Below are 17,238 nucleotides of genomic sequence, written 5' to 3'. Positions count from 1 at the left end.
TTAACAACAATTGAGATATCGAGCAAAATATTCAGGTTCAAAGTTCAGACTTAAATGTACCTCCTGCAAATTTCGTTCCAAGATATCTTGAACTATGTTGATATTACGTAAACGTTGTATAAGAGTTTTTTAAAGAAAATTTAATCCAGTTTAATTTTTAATTTAAAAAAAAATCCATAAGATCAACAACATTTAAGATATCAAGCAAAATATTCAGGTTCAAAGTTCAGACTTAAATGTACCTCCTGCAAATTTCCTTCCAAGATATCTTGAACTATGTTGATATTACGTAAAAGTTGTATAAGAGTTTTTTGAAGGAAATTTAATCCAGTTTAATTCTTAATTAAAAAAAAAAAACTTAAAATTAACAACAATTGAGATATCGAGCAAAATATTCAGGTTCAAAGTTCAGACTTAAATGTACCTCCTGCAAATTTCGTTCCAAGATATCTTGAACTATGTTGATATTACGTAAACGTTGTATAAGAGTTTTTTAAAGAAAATTTAATCCAGTTTAATTTTTAATTTAAAAAAAAATCCATAAGATCAACAACATTTAAGATATCAAGCAAAATATTCAGGTTCAAAGTTCAGACTTAAATGTACCTCCTGCAAATTTCCTTCCAAGATATCTTGAACTATGTTGATATTACGTAAAAGTTGTATAAGAGTTTTTTGAAGGAAATTTAATCCAGTTTAATTCTTAATTAAAAAAAAAAACTTAAAATTAACAACAATTGAGATATCGAGCAAAATATTCAGGTTCAAAGTTCAGACTTAAATGTACCTCCTACAAATTTCCTTCCAAGATATCTTGAACTATGTTGATATTACGTAAAAGTTGTATAAGAGTTTTTTGAAGGCAATTTAATCCAGTTTAATTTTTAATTTAAAAAAAATCCATAGGATCAACAACATTTGAAATATCAAGCAAAATATTTAGATTTAAAGTTCAGACTTAAATGTACCTCCTGCAAATTTCAGTTAAAACTTACCAATAGTAAATGGTTAAAATGCAGAAATTCTCTTAAATTTTAATGACATAAAGGTGATACGTCAACGGTATCTGTTGAAGTCACTTGTATACTACAGGAGCCTTTTGTTATAACACCTTATGACCATCCTAATTATTATTGTACTAAGTGATATTTTTAATTTTAGGAGGATTAACGCTTGTCCCAAAAAAATACAAGTTGCACGAAAATGTATTGAGTTATGGTTTTGCGAAGCCCCTGAAAGGCTGAAATGGTAAATACAAATTATTATTGTTATTATGGAAATAAAAGTGTCTTTTTCTAAAATATACATCCCTTTGTATAGTTCTGTTACCACATCTTTTATTTCCTATATAAATGCTCGAAAAACACAAATATTAGTGTCTTATATACACCTGGACAGTCAATAAGTTCCCAGTACGTTTATAGTACTAACCACAGGACGTCTATGTGAATTTGGGATGATCCCATTTGTGGTACGTCCCTGGTTCATCCCGCAGACTTGATGTAAAAGGACGTCCCTCGCATTAGTCTCATTGTTATGTAACTGGAACGTCCAAGAGTCGACATTTACGGTTAATTTTTCTTTCCAAGATATTTATTATATTATCAAAAAAACCTGCATTAAAGTTCTCAGCGCTTTCCAAGTTACAAGATGTTTCTTATAGGGATCAAAGATTGTGAATGGGCTGTACACAGGTCGGGCCAACTCAGATTAGGAGTGCGGAGATCAATAAATTAGTTCACTGTAACGAATCTATAGTTACAGCAATAGCGTTTCTCCAAAGAAAGGAGGAAACGGGGAAGCACGCTGTTCTCTCTCAAGAAAGAAATTGGCCAGTCGTTTGTGTAGACTGTAGTGACCATTTTAAGGTCATCCTTGTCAGTTCTACTTGGACTACATATAAGTAGGTTTCATTTTATAGGCCCTCTTCCAAATCTCACACAAACAAACGGTAGAATGAAACCGATAAAAGATCGCCAATGGCATAGACACGTGAGTTATGATGGTCCAAGCCCAAAGTCCATAAAAATGGAGCTGTATGGGATGCGATTCGGCTCTGGACTTCTCCAGCGTGTTGATAGCCCACATGGCCAAGTTGGTCACAAGTAAAAACGTGACGATTTCCCTGCCGGGTTTTTTCCTGATTTGATCCGGAGTGGCGCAGCTCCGCCTGGAGGCATCCAGTATAAAAATCGTTTGGCAAGTGGTCTGTAGCAGCGAAGCTACAGCCGTGACTAAGACTAAGACGGTGTTTTTTTGAATAGTGAACTGACCTCCGATGATTGTGAAGGTGCTGTAAATGTACATGCCAGTCTGTGCACCAACCAATAAAATATTATCGAGCTGTAGATTCTTGGTGCCGTCGTACTTCAGTTGTCGGACTTGCCACATGCCTATGACCGACGCAAACGTGGTTAAACCGTACAAAGTCAACTCGCAAATGTTCACCTCGATCACCGCAAGACCGACGAACTCGGAACGTGAAATCAACACGAAAAATAAAATTAATGAGATAATCGTTAGGACCAGCAGTAAAATGCCGACGAATAACCCTTTGTGCGCCCTCGCACAGTCCACGGAATAATGATGGGGACTTTTCTTGTAAGCACTTAGGTCCGTTCGGGTTTTTAAACTTTGACTTCCGGAGTTTGGTAGCTTCGATATGCTCCTCCACATGACGTAGAGAATGGCGGCGCATATTAAACTGTACTCGATCGTGCAGGGAAACAAAAAGGGCGAGGCGTCTTGTACTAAGGACCCAATTATGTTCGTGCGTCGGCATTCGTAGAGGTGATGAGGACCCTTAAGTCCCCTCGCTACGATGTGATGACCGTGTGCCTCCGGGGGATGTTCGCTGGTGACTAATGGAAGACTGGAACAAAGAAGAAAAATGATCAGTGCTTTTTTTGGTAAAACAAATCAAAGATAGGAATGAATATATAAGGGCTACTCGATGGAAATCACTGGCCAGTTCTAGAAAATGATTCTAAATAAAACAGAGATAAATTTGTCATTTTATGTAGGGCAAGATCATTTTTTTAATAGTTATTTACATCTAAACTGTCCGAATTTTCAGCATCATCATTCGACCTTTATGTAACTGGCTCATACCAACCTGGCATTTACCTCTAGTACAGTAAATCTGTCAAATCTGTGACGAAAAATTACCTACACACTTTTTTTGCGGAAATCGTTAAAAGAGCATACAAAAAGTTTAACTTGAAATTTGATGATAATTAATTTATTTTTATTTTATTCTGTTATAATAATTTACACATCATTTACTTTACTTTTACTTATTTTGCATATAATGGTCCGCCTGGTATAACACATGCGTTTTTTTTTGGTACATTATTCACATTTTAACTCGACCCATCTTAAATTTTCTTACTCTCTTACTTCCATGCTCTTTTCATAAACCTTGCATCCTACTTCATCTTATGGACCCTCCGGGGTAAGAGGAGTAAGCTATTTGAATCAAAATTTGACGACGGAACCGGTGGGTAGTACCGATCGAACCAGTAGTGTAGTAAAATCAATCAAGCGCTAAGTAATTATATACAGGGTGATTGAGTGCAAAGATTTCAAGGGCGTAATTACAAGCCAAAAATAAGAAGTTTTTTTTCATAAAAACGTATGTCCTTACTACTTGTTTCGTTTTTTAGATACAAAGTGTAAAAGTTTTTTATTAAAATTTTTTTTTTATTATGAAAATCTGCTGTTGTATGTAAATTTTGAAAAGAAATTAAATGAATCTCAATAATCGATGGGAATTTAATATTTCTTTTAATAGGGTCAGGCACAGATTTTAATTTTTTACCTGGAAACAAAGCTAGATACGACTAAGGCTCAAGAGGCAAGAAAGTTACATTATTGACTGCTTAATCAAAAAAAAAAATTAAATTGTCAAAAAAGCGATGGCGTATCATAATTTTACCTATAAGTATCAAGTAGGTAGCCCCCTGAAACGCCACTGGAATTAATAAATTTATTTTATTCCCACCAAAGGAGGGCCTTTATGACGACGAATAAGCGCCTGCCAAATTTCATTTAAATCGGCTGAAAGGATTTTGAATAATTGATAAAAAACCGATTTTATTAAAAAACTTTTACACTCTGCATCTAGAAAACGAAGCGAGTTAGCAAATACGTTTATATGAAAAAAAGTTCTTATTTTTAGCTGGTAAATACGCCCTTGAAATCTTCAATTTTGAACCACCCTGTATACACGGTGTCCCAAAAATATATGGGAGACATCAAAATACATATTTTTTGTCCCAAAAACATATGTCCACAACTGAGCCGTTTAGGGTCTAGACCAAAAAACTGCTTTTGGTACCAATATTTTCCGTAATAAATGAGAATTCAGTTAATGCGCATAGTACCTTGCATTAAAATGGCATTTCTTATTTGACGGACTTGCCGATATGCTGCTCTGTGCAATTGAAGAAAAACAGCTTGCTTTTATGATGATAAATATTCAAATTATAGGCTCCTCATAATATCTCATAATACAACCTTTTCTTCTATCCATCGTCATCTTGGAGAAACTGGAACACTTCCTGATGGAGCTAGTCGCTTAAGAACAGCTCGTACAGCTTAGGTTAAAGAAGAAATATTACATCGTGTGGAAGATAACCAATCTACAAGCGTTCGTGCAATTAGGATCGTTAAGACATTCAGTACATCGAATTCTCGAGAAACAGCTTTTGTACCCTTTACATTTACAACGTATACAACCTTTAAATCCTGAAGATTATCCTCACCGATTGGCTTTTTAACAATGGCTTTTGAATCGTAACGAGCCTGATTTTGAAATAATATTGTTTTCACACTAGAAACAGCCGGGGCACCTCCACTTTTTGGTGAAAACGTATACTCGTATTTAGATCAGCGATTTCCCCAACGACGTATTGGAAGAGGCATACATTATGTACGACGTATACATTAAATTGTATATTTTATAATACTATATTTGACTACTTACAATTTCTAAATTGTATTAATCTGTATATGTTGTAGATAATCTATTCTATTTATTTATTTATATTTTTTTAAAATTTTGTTTTGTTTTTCTTTTTTTTTAATTGTGTTTTGTTTCCATCTTTGTGTCTTTTTTGTTTTACAGCTTTGTCTACAAATTGTAACAATTTCTTGACAATAAAGCATTGATTGATTGAGGAGGTCTCGTTGTCTGGCCCGCGCGTTTTCCTGATCTAAACCCCCTTTATTTTTTTCGTTGGGGTTATCTGAAAAGATTGGACCATGAAACACCTGTTCCTAATGAGGCAAGGATAATGACCGTCTGTACCCATGTAGAAGTTATTCTTGAAATGTTCCAAAGAGTTCGCGGCTCAGTGACCCAATGGTGAAATCTGTGCGTTGAAGCAAATGCTCGATATTTTAAGTAACGGTTGTAAACAATAATTCATTTATTAAAAAGCAAAATATTGATTAAACTCCACTGCAAGTAGAGATTCAGTTAATGAGCAAAATAATAGTATCAAAACCAGTTTTTCTGCTCTAAACGGCTCATTTTCGGATATAAGTTTACTAGACAAAAAATATTTGGTTTGATGTCCCCTACCATCCCTTAAAGTTTGTCGGTATATTTTGGGACACGTGTATTTTCTGATAGAGGAGGTCTGATGGGGATGTTTCTGTGACCGGTTATTACTACTACTAAAAGTAAATCGAGTACTTTCTTTTTTTGCACTATTATTTAATTAATTGCATTTTTTCACGTTATTACATAATTTTACGTTACGTAATTTTTGTATCATAAATAGTCCCTTGATTTCACTGTGTTGAAGCAGCGTCCTTATTTGCTACAGTTTGGCCTTGGTAAATTTTTTTAATTTGTTTTTCTAACCTTAATTAATTAACTCGAAACAATAATCAATGGATAAATTAAAAGAAAAAACCTTCCCAGTTAGAGTCTCCATATTTATATTCATCCTAGTGGTCACTGGTCTGCCTTTTAAATATTTTACTTCTTCCTGCTAATCCTAATAATAAAAAGAGAAATCCCTCAGGTACAAATCTGTTTGCTATCACACCAACATCGACATCTTTGGTGAATTATTTCGAGAACTTGGTCTAAGGCGTCCAATATAATGGAATTTTATTGTAGTTGTTGTTCCTTATCCCATTTTTAGTGTAAGTCATCATTGATTGGATAAATTCGGCATACTTCAAATGCATGCTGCTCATTAGTCTATAAATTTCTTAATTCCCGACTCCAAACTTAATTCGACACTAGTTGTAGCCAAAAGTCTAGATTAGAGTATAATTTATTACAAATTTAATGTTTGTGAAACTGTAACAAAAGCATTGTTGACATCTTGAGGTGCTCTAGTCCCAGAAGTACCCGACCCAAGAAAGAAAACACGAAAATTTTGAAAAAAAATTAATTTATTTTTCAACATAATCTCCTTTCAGCTCTATACACTTTTCCCAGCGATTTTTTAAAGTTCGATACCCTTTTTATAATAAGAACTATCTTGCGCCTCGAAATAGCCATTAACTGCAGACATCACTCCTTCATCGTTGGAAAATCTTTGACCACTGAGCCAGTTTTTTAAGTTTAGAAACAGAAAATCATCTGAGGGGGCTAAATCTGGCGAATAGGGTGCATGAGGTAGCAATTCAAACTTTAATTCGTTAATTTTGGCTATTGCAATAAGGGATTTGTGAGCTGGTGCATTGTCTTGATGAAACAACACTTTTTTCTTAACCAAATGCGGCCGTTTTTGCTTGATTTCTTCGCTCAAACGTTGCAATAAGTTCGCATAATACTCGCCGTTAATAGTTTTACCTTTTTCAAGGTAGTCAATGAAAATTATCCCTCGCGCATCCCAAAAAACCGACGCCAGCAGATGAAACGATTTTCGCCTTCTTTGGAGCCGGTTCTCCCTTTTGAGTCCATTATTTTGATTGTTTTTTTGTCTCAGGTGTGAAGTGATGGACCCATGTTTCATCCATGGTTATGAAACGACGCAAAAATTCTGCTTTGTTGCTATTAATTTTTGCTAAACACTCAATTAAAACATCTTCACGACACTGTTTTTGCTCGAGTGTGAGCAAACGCGGCACCCATCTTGCACACAGCTTTCTCATGTCAACATTTTCAGTTAATATGCGATGGACCGCACTTTTTGAAATGCCTACTATGTCAGCAAGCTCGCGCACTTTCAGTCGACGATCATCCAGTACCATTTTGTGAATTTTCTTTAAAATTTCTGGAGCCGTCAGCTCATTTGGTCGTCTTGGCAGGTCGTACGGCCTCGTTTAAACTCTGCTACCCAATATTTTACTGTTGTTAACGAAGGAGCAGACTCACCCAGAGTAGAATCCAGTTCAGCTTTTATATTGGTTGAGCTGAAGCCTTTCAAATAAAAGTATTGTATCACATAACGATGACCAATTTTCTCCATTTTCACAAATTCACTGAAAACGTTCACTATTGATGGCTGCCAAAAAAATACTAAACAAGGTGGCGTCTTCAAACTTGAAACATATGCTTTATAGATTGTATACTTCCTAATACACTGATATTTTTCAAACTACTACCGACATCTCTATATAAGCACCCTCGTATATAATAAACATCATCTCAAATAAATATGGAGCTAGTTTAAAAAATAATAAAAGTCCGCCTATCTCGTGGTTCGGTTACTGGTGCATCCATAAATGTTTCTAGTGAATTTCTTCGGTACCCAGATTAGTTTTTTTTCAAGCACTCAGCTTACATTGTTTCTTGACACTGATCGCTTTATTAGACTAGCGGTAAATGATAAATTATTAAACGAAAATTATCTGTTTAATTTAGTTTTATGCAGAAGCAAATTATTTTTTTGAAGGAGAGATTGTCCACCAATGATGTGTGTTTTTACCGCACAAGCTTGTCCCTTCTTCTTAGGCAGACTAACAATTGTTTTCGCGGCAATTTAAGATTGTTAAAATTTTATAGTAAGTTTTTTTGATTTTTTAACCCTGAAAAATCATTGCCAAAATAAAAGTGTTATTATTGTATCCAAGTCGATAGGAAAATTCTATATTTTTTCTGGTTGGCATAACTGTTAAAAATCACCAACAAGACAAATATATTTTCCTGTCTAAATTAAGAAAAAAAAATTTTCTTAATGGACTGCATGTTGATTAGCATTTAAAATAACTGCAGTGAAAAAATGTTATGGCATCCAAATCTACTGCGTTAATTTATAAATAATTATTTACTGGTTATAACCTTAAATATCTTTGCTGAGATATGCTTTAATTTCACTCACGAAAAAAATATGTTACTACATCCAAACCCTTGAGGAATATTTTTTAAACCGTTTTTTACTACCTACTGATAGTATAATTATGTATAATAGATACTACCTGTTTAGGCAAATATTCTCATTTTATCCCACCACGCGAATATTTTATTAAAAACAAATGATATTTGGTGATCTTGACAACCTATCCTAACTTTTTTAACTTTCTTTGTAGTGAAATTAAAACGTTGAGTAAAAATACTCGTCAAAAACTGTGGCAATGGATGTGCTGATCTTGAGTTCAATTTTCAAAAGGGTTAGTCAAGTTTCAAGTCAAGAATCAAACCTGAACGAAATTATGCGCCTGTATGATCTCAATTCTGAATTTCAATTTCCAGTATTTTTGTAAATAAGCATTAACACTTACCCAAGCACGTTTCCTTTATAAGGTATCCTATGCGATATCCTCAAAGAATTATTCTCTGGATTATAAAAAGTCAATATTTCATGCTTAGTTTCCTGAACGAGTACGTTCAGCCAAACGGATAAATTCGTTCCAATCATATGCATTAGACCGAAACGAGCTGCCACCTTATGTTTATACACGCGCATTTGCTAAAAAATAAAATTTAATATTAAAAATATATGAAGTCTTAAATGAGTTATATTACCTCATTATTTAAAAATATAAAGTACATTTGTATAAATATAAATGCCATCCTTGTAGCTGGAGTTAAAGCGAGCAAGACGTTATGGCACTTCGTATTTCTTTCTACTTCAAAGTATTGGCCAAATTCTAGACCTGAGTAGATCATACTGCCAATTCCAAATGCTGAAAATGTATTGACTTAAGAGTAAAGAAGGTTGGATGAGCCACTAAGAGTGAATTCAACAAAGAGTTAGTGAAAACTGAGCAACGTTAACTATACGAATCTTTTCTCTCTCTTTTATCACTGAACATCAATTACAGAAAGCACTTTACTGATTCGACTAATAATGCACTTAATATCTATTGTATTACCAACTGCTCCCATCCTCAAATAAAAACTTCCATAGTGATTTTGTTTCGTTACGGAAAACGAGGACACCCTGGCTCGATACTTGGGAGCTTCCGATATTGTCGTGGCACTTGTCGTGTTTGAATCGTTGTCCGACTCCTCGTCTGATATGATTTCTTCCTTGGTTGCCGTCGATTCTAGAAACAAAAAACGCATACGTTAGAAAACCAGTAGATCAATAATTAACCTATTATGCGTTAAAATTATCGATTTCATTTATAAATATACATATTAAAGTATAAATAAGTGGAAGTTTCTGCTTTTATTTATCTGCTTGGGTTTTCGTCCCTCTTGGTGTTAAATCATCCAATCAACATCGTCTATCTTCATCATTGTTAGAAGCTTCATTTTCTGATGATTTCTTCTTTGTCTTCTCTTCAATAGGATGTTCTTCTCTATTTTTACCAAAATCCTTCATTGCTTTTTTGATACTGCTCTTGTTAAGCCAACTATTATCATCTGCTTATAAAAAAAGTATTTTCCTCACAAAAAGAATTCGAATATCTCTTAGTGAATAAGATTTAGTAAACGGAAAATCTGTTAGAATTATTAGGATTGAGGCCTTAGATTTGCCGCATACCTCTTCCAAAGTTAAGGAGTTGGTGTCACCGTGTTCATCATAGACAGTTTTTTCTTCTTCTTTCTCAAGTGAATCTGAAATGCCTTCTTGGGACAACTTCTGTTTCAAGAAGGCATTTCAGGATCAAGCTTCAAAGAGGAATCTAAAAGCACAACTTAATAAATAAGAGATTCTTTGCAGCTTAAGGGGTAATATTGGTTCAAAGCCAATCTAAAACCAACGTTGATCAGTAGTTTTAATGTTTCACCAAACGTTTGGCGCTTAAGCAAGGGCTTACGGACGCAATTGAGGTGAATATACCAGTTTCCATCAAGCTGACCTGTCGTTCGACTTAATCAAAGTCGCGGCGACCAATAAGAGCAAAATTCATTTGTCAAATTTGACATTGTTGACACATGACTTGGGTTCAGATTCTTGGGTTTGAGCTATCGTTTGAAGAGTTTAACTCGTGGCAGGACACTTCTTGTATATTGAAGGAGAAGATGGTATGTATACCTAAATATCCAAATAATGGTCGAAAGGATTACTTAGAGCACGTTTGTGAAGATTAAGCAAAATCTGTACAAGGTATAGAGCTAGAAAACCCCAGAACACCAGAAGCAAATGCCATTTCTAAGAGTTAATCATTGAAAAATATATGGCGAGCATATACTGGGTGTCTGAGGTTCAAGTCAGTGACTATCCAAATAATTTGTTTCATCAAAATTCCGTACTAACGGCTTAGAAATGTGCACATTAGTAGTAAAGCAGTTGCAGTAATACACAAGATATAGTGACGTGAAATTTGAGTTAAACTAAAGATTTTCTAAGTATATTGTAGAAGTTGTGATATAATCTGCAAGTAAGCATCAAGGTTGATAAAATTATTTAGGTACAGGGTCGATATTTTTGCTCGTCGAATTATTTGCCATAATTTAAATAGTGTTAGATGGACGCAGCAATATAAACGTAAAAAATGGACACCTTATTTGTTCGAGTGACCTTAATTAATGAATAGAGCATTTCTCATAGATGGCACCACAGATTCTTACTTATTTCAAATTAGGGGCGAGATTTAATATTTTTACACTCAGAATATTGGATCATAAGCAGATTATTGGAAAATTCTCTTTAAATCGTAATGGACTTGATTAGTGCGTGGCCTGATCGTACGCTAAACTATTCTATCGTTGAACTTTTTATGTTTTTCTTAATTTTACATTTCTTAAATTTATCTTACAGTTTACGCAATCTAAAACGACTCCAAAAACCTTAATTCATGTTTTAAAACTTGACTGTTAGAAGGTGCCACTGTATAAAGTTGAGAACTGGACACATTATTTGTTTGAGTGACCTTAATTTGTGAATAGAGCATTTCTCATAGATGCCGCCACTTTAAATTGTAATGGAATAGAAAACTATGTGTGGCCAGATGTTACGTTATACTATCCATCCATTCTGATCAAGTTTTCTTAGTTTTAAAGCTTTCCTTGAATACGCAAACCGTACTTATTCTTTCTTTAAATATTAAAAAAGTACATCTCGTCGTTAAATAAATAACCACTGCAAAAACCTATGAAATGTAGCTTAACCATACTTGAAAACTGAAGATTTAGTTATAAGTTATTTGACCAAACTATAGAGCCAACTCAGGAACTTTAGACCAGAAAACTTCGTGAGGAAACAATGATAATAGAAGAAGTAATAGAAGTTAATCTGATTATTGTACATTTTCACTTTCCTTCATTTGTATCTTCAATTTTGCCTTCATTGCTGCAATTGAACTTTCCAATTATTTACATCATTTACATTATCGTCTTCTGCATTTCCGATGGTCTTTTTTTACTCTTTCCTCTACTGTTTTCTTTCTTTTCTAAATGCCTTGTTTGAGTATTTTCTGATCAATACAGAGTGAAAGTTAGACTGACAATCTATACAGCAATCACGTTTGATAAATCCGAATATAGAACCAGAAGACGAGGATGTGAGAAGAAGAGAACTGGAGGTCCAGCAAGACTATTGAGCACGAAAAGTTTTCATTATGGTACAGTCAAGAATTGAAAAACAAATTGCTTATAAGAACGGGCTTCATAGAAAATATAAAAGGTCAGGTCTACAACGGGACTACGATAATTATTCTGCGGTTAGATTAGAGACAAAGTACCTCTTAGATTTGTGTTACTTTATCTTTGTCACTAATACAGAACAAATGATACCAGATAATATGAAGTATTTTTGGTCCTATGTTAATAATCTGCGTAAAGATAAAGGAATACCAAAATCTATGGAATACATGGGGATGACTATGGGGACTCCCGAGGAAGTATCTGAGACTTTTGCAGACCATTTTGAATCCTGCTATTCGGATTTTTCTACCTCTGCTTCAGAAAATCTGGTGTCTATTCTTTCACATTATATTTTTACCAGTGAAGAAATACTAGACAAACTTAACTCATTGGATGCCAATAAAGGATCAGGACCTGATGGAATAATAATAATAATAATAATAATAATAATAATAATAAAAATTGTACTTAATAAACTTAAAATGTTAATATCATGTAGATCATACTCGCTGAGTCTGACTTGAAAACAATATATTCCACGTGCTTTTCCTATACCAATCAAAGGAAAACGAATAGTCGACAACATTATCCATAGCCACAGCCACATTGTAAGTAAAAGACCTTTTAAATAATTTTTTCCTATGTCTTGGTATAGTTACGGTGTTTCTTTGTCTTAAATTTAAATTGTGAATGTCGGTTCGAAATGTTAGTCTTTCAAAAAGATACTCTGGAATTTTCTCCTTTAGGATTTTATAGAAGAAGCATTTTTTTTGTAAAATAAACCTGTTCTGCATATTTAGCCACCTAATTTCTGTAAGCTTATGTGAAATCGGGTTTGGACGAGAAATTTTAAAGATTAACCTCCGGTAGCTATTCTGAACCTTTTATACTCTGTTTCGATCAGCATAATCTAAACATGGGCTACAAAAATTAAAATGAGATAAGACTAGAGACTCGCAAAGCATGGTTTTTATTTTTTTACTTAAGCAAAGTCTTTGTCCATAAATAATTTAATGATCCATAGGCTTTCTTTAATAATAATGAAATGTGATCTTTGTATCTCAGCTTTTTATCTAATAAAATACCTAAACTTTTGCAACTTGTCTTAGAAGGAATCGTATTGCCACCAATAGATATACTATGGTTACTATATGGAAGATACTCCTCACCAATGATCAAAAAAGCTGACTTCATTTTTAGAGCATGCTCCTTAGATTTTAAATAAATATTTTGCAAATCTGAATTAAGATTTTTAATTGCATTAGCATACTCAGATTTTTTAAAAGAAATATAGTGGTGCGTATCGTCTGCGTATAAGTGATAATCACAAACATTTAGACAAGAGTAAAAGCTTGCAGTATATAAAGTATATAAAAGGGGTCCTAAAATACTACCCTGAGAAACGCCTTGCTCAACCGGAAGTGATAAAGAAAGGCTATTATTAAGTTTGACTTGCTGTGTTCTACCTGAAAGATACGAGAAAATTAGATTACATGAATTGTCGGAAAAACCAAAAAAATGAAGAATAGAAACTAAAATTTTATGATTGATAAGATCAAATGCCTTCGTATAGTGCAGCAGTACAAGAATGGAAGCTTTCCTTTGATCTAAGGATCTTAGTATAGTTCAGTTCAAAGATCTATTAGAATCTTTGATGTGCCGCGAATAGCCCGTGTGCCAGTGTTGCTTGTATTGTCACATGACATGCATGTTTAAATCGCAAAATTTTATGTGGAAAGAGTCATAAAGTAATATTCTAATTTATACATTTGATTCGTAAAATTTGACTACATGCGCCCACGTACTATTTTGTTAGACGCCTGACTCAGTCACAGCCACTCAGGCGTCAAAAGTTGCACAGGTCCGGCCTTAAAATGTATTTGTATTTAAAACTTTAATATTCGGGATTTTTGGATTTAGTTTTATTAAGTTAGAAATTCAGGATAGTTGATAGCAAGATTAAGTACGTAAAGTTTAACCAAAAATTTTAATTTAATAAGTTTATAGTGAAGAAATAGTCCATACTTGCAGTGGAGTCGTAGGTTAAGGTAAAATGAAAATCCTTCAGTCTCCCTCCACTTATTTATTAAATATTTAGTTAGCTTGAAATTCCCTACATGTTTCGGACACAGTGGTGTCCATCATCAGGGGGTACTAAAAGGAAATAGTTCCGAACAAAAGACAAACAGACACAGAAAAAAAAAATAGGTACACTTACAAAGGTTTAAAATTGGTACACAGGCACACGCCTCAGGGTTTGATAACATATCAAAAACCCTCTATTTATTACTATTGTTTTCAATTTTAATTTTTTTATTTTTATTGGTTTACATTCTGTTGTTGCCGAGCACAGTAGGTGACATATATGGGAGAAGTTCTAAAAGTGCCATGGTACCTGATGGTGTGTTACTACAATTTATTATGTCGTCCGGCACTGCGGCCATTGCTGTGGCGCATAAAAAGCCTGATCGGAAGCCAGATTGTTTTGCAGGTAATATCGCAAATTTTTGAAGATGACTACGTATTTGAGAATCCAAAACTTTTGAAAATGTGACCGAAGATCTTTAAATTCTACAGGAGATGAGTTTTTCGGAATTGGTACAAGAAATGCGAGTTTCCATTCTGTGGGAAAAAAAGGAACTTAAGATGCTACAATTAATAATTTGTGTGATATAGGGAATTATTTTAGGGCAAAACAATAAAATAATATCGATGTTCAGTTGAATGAATCTCATCAGTGTTTATCAAAAACTGTTCATCTGTGTCGGTTGAGCCTCTTCGGTTAATTTTTCGGAGGTCATTTGATTTACCTTCATTTCCCACGTATTGGAAGCTGTCAGTTCTATTCCCCGTTTTTAAAAATGGACACAAAACTGAGATTGGAAATTATAGGGGTGTTTCTTTGCTTTCAGTTTTCTCCAAAATATTTGAATCAATTTTGACTGGTGAAATATTTAACACATTCAAATCCTGTATTTCTCCGAAACGACATGGCTTTTACAAAAGTAGATCAACGGCGACAAACCAAGCGGATTTTCAGGATTTTTTAAGTGAAAGTATCGAAAAAGGTTATCAGATTGATGTTGTTTACACCGATTTACAAAAAGCATTCGACAGTGTATCTATCATGGTCTGTTGATAAAGAAACTTGAAGCATTGGGAGTACACGGATCATATCTGAAGTGGATCGATTCATATTTGAATAGTCGTACTCAACAAGTCAAGCTAAGGGGAGCAACTTTAAGGGAAATTCGAGTGATTTCTGGAGTGCCTCAGGGATCACATCTTGGGTCAATTTTCTTCCTCTTATGACGCTGTATCTGTTTTTAAACAGTGTGAATGTTTTTTTGAAAAATTTTTTCGAACTATTGACTGTGATGAAGACTGTTCCTTAATTTTTTGAACCTTAATGTTAAAAAATGTAAAGTTATGTCCTTTCACCGGAAAAAAGTTCCTTATAGTTTAATGTATACATTAGGCGGATGTTTGCTGGAAAGTGTAGACACTTTTAATGATTTAGGCGTTATTTTTGACCATCAATTGACTTTTAATGCTCATGTTGATAACATCACGATGAAGGGTTTTAAAATGCCAGGTTTTATTAGGAGACATTGTGATCAAATCAGTGATATTAGCACCATAAAACGTTTATACAATAGTTCAATTTTTTCATTTTATAACATACATATTAATCGTATAGAAAGAGTTCGAAATAAGTTTTTGCAAATTTATACTTTATAAACGTAGGTTCCCTTACGAAACTATTTGTTATAACATTAGGTAGATGTCAGCCAGTTGGGCTGCGAACTTTGGAAATTAGAAAAAATAATGCCAGAATCTATTTTTTTTTTTAATTACTTAACGGTTAAATAGATAGTTCTTATATTTTAAATAGGATATTATTAAAAGTCCCAAATAGGGTTACACGTCCATGGATCCTTTTCTATGAACGATCTCACCGTACCAATTATGGATTTAGAGGGGTAACAGACCAACTAATAAAATTGTATAGTACGCACTATAGTTCGTATGATCTTATTTATGGGAGAGTCTTTTAATAGTTTTAAAAATAAGGTTATAAGAGGAACAAGGGGATAAGTTAGATAATATATTTGTTTGATTTAGGTATGTTGATTTATAAGTTTATTGCATATTATTTGTGTTTTTTTTAACATTTACATGTAATTACCTGTTAAGGTGTTTGTAATTGAATATATAAATGGAAAAATGGATTGGATATGAATGACGATATATGACTGAAAGAACCATCTCTCAAGCAGATGAAGATACTGTAAAATGATCTTAGATCAATTTTAATGGACTTTTGACAAAAATTTTTGCTCTACATGTCGTTCTACTTAAAGAAATACACACAACCGCAATGTCTAGGGATATTTTGAATAAATTTGTATATATATTTTTTAATATGATCTTTTTTTTAAAATTTATTTGCAAGTTTAAGAGTAGTTTATAAGGTAATAAAAAAACCCAAAAAATTTTAAATAATTTATATTTTTTCTAAAAAAATGCAAAAAAATTAAAGTTGTTGAGAAACTAGGTTTTACAAAAATTTAATTCTTAATTTTAAATTAACAAAAAATAAACAAAAACAATATTCAATAACTTGTATGACCTCCACGACTGTTCACAACTGCTTGACATCGTCTGGGCATGCTTAGAATTAAATGATCAATATCATCTTGGGGTATCTCATTCCAGGCTTCTTGAAGTGTCAGAAACAAAGTTCTTCTATTGTCTCTTGGTCTTTCCATACGAAGAACTCTTCTTTGAAGCATATCCCACATGTGTTCAATGGGGTTTAGGTCCGGGGATTGAGGTGGCCATGGTAAGACATCGATATTATTCATTTCTAGAAACTCTCTAGCAACCCTTGAAGTGTGTGGTCTGGCATTGTCGTGCATGTAAACAAAGGTTTGACCAATTGCTGCTGCATACGGAATAACAACAGGTGCCAGTATCTGATCCACGTATAATCTGCCAGTTAAAAAGTTTTCTAATAAAATGAGGTCTGTTCTTCCTCCAATACTAATGCCTCCCCAAACCATGATGGTTCCGCCACGAAAAGAATGCACTTCCTGGGCATTGCACAGGCGGTTTGCGTTTCCAGGCTCTCTCCACATGCGAACTCTTCTTGAGTCGGGGTAAATTCCAAACCGAGACTCATCAGTGAACAGCACATTTGCCCAACTTTCATTTTGCCACAACAAATGTTCTTCCGCCCACAAAAGTCGTACTCCTCGATTACCCCAGGACAACGGTTGCACCCTTAAAGG

The 17,238-nt window shown here is 33.9% G+C and overlaps 1 protein-coding gene across 7 annotated transcripts in view; it reads right to left on the bottom strand.

The window, feature by feature from the left end:
- LOC126749389 (proton channel OtopLc-like) overlaps nt 1-17,238 on the bottom strand; it is a 54,799-nt gene that overhangs the window by 1,976 nt on the left and 35,585 nt on the right. For 3 of the 7 annotated variants that reach the window (XR_007665047.1, XR_007665049.1, XR_007665052.1), the window contains exons 5-8: nt 9,283-9,456; nt 8,933-9,093; nt 8,689-8,876; nt 61-2,872 (exon numbers count right to left, since the gene is read on the bottom strand). Coding sequence is in view for 1 of the 7 variants with exons in the window: in XM_050459077.1 (XP_050315034.1) it covers nt 1,894-2,872; nt 8,689-8,876; nt 8,933-9,093; nt 9,283-9,456 (1,502 nt within the window). In the remaining 6 variants the exon portion in view is untranslated. Of the gene's footprint in view, nt 1-6; nt 2,873-8,688; nt 8,877-8,932; nt 9,094-9,282; nt 9,457-17,238 lie in introns of those variants that run through there. The other 4 variants (XR_007665050.1, XR_007665051.1, XR_007665048.1 and 1 more) reach the window with 3 other exon arrangements.

The sequence above is a fragment of the Anthonomus grandis genome (assembly GCF_022605725.1).
Source record: "Anthonomus grandis grandis chromosome 1 unlocalized genomic scaffold, icAntGran1.3 Chromosome32, whole genome shotgun sequence".
In the NCBI taxonomy this organism is placed as follows: Eukaryota; Metazoa; Arthropoda; class Insecta; order Coleoptera; family Curculionidae; genus Anthonomus; species Anthonomus grandis.
This window is presented reverse-complemented; position numbering and strand designations above follow the sequence as displayed.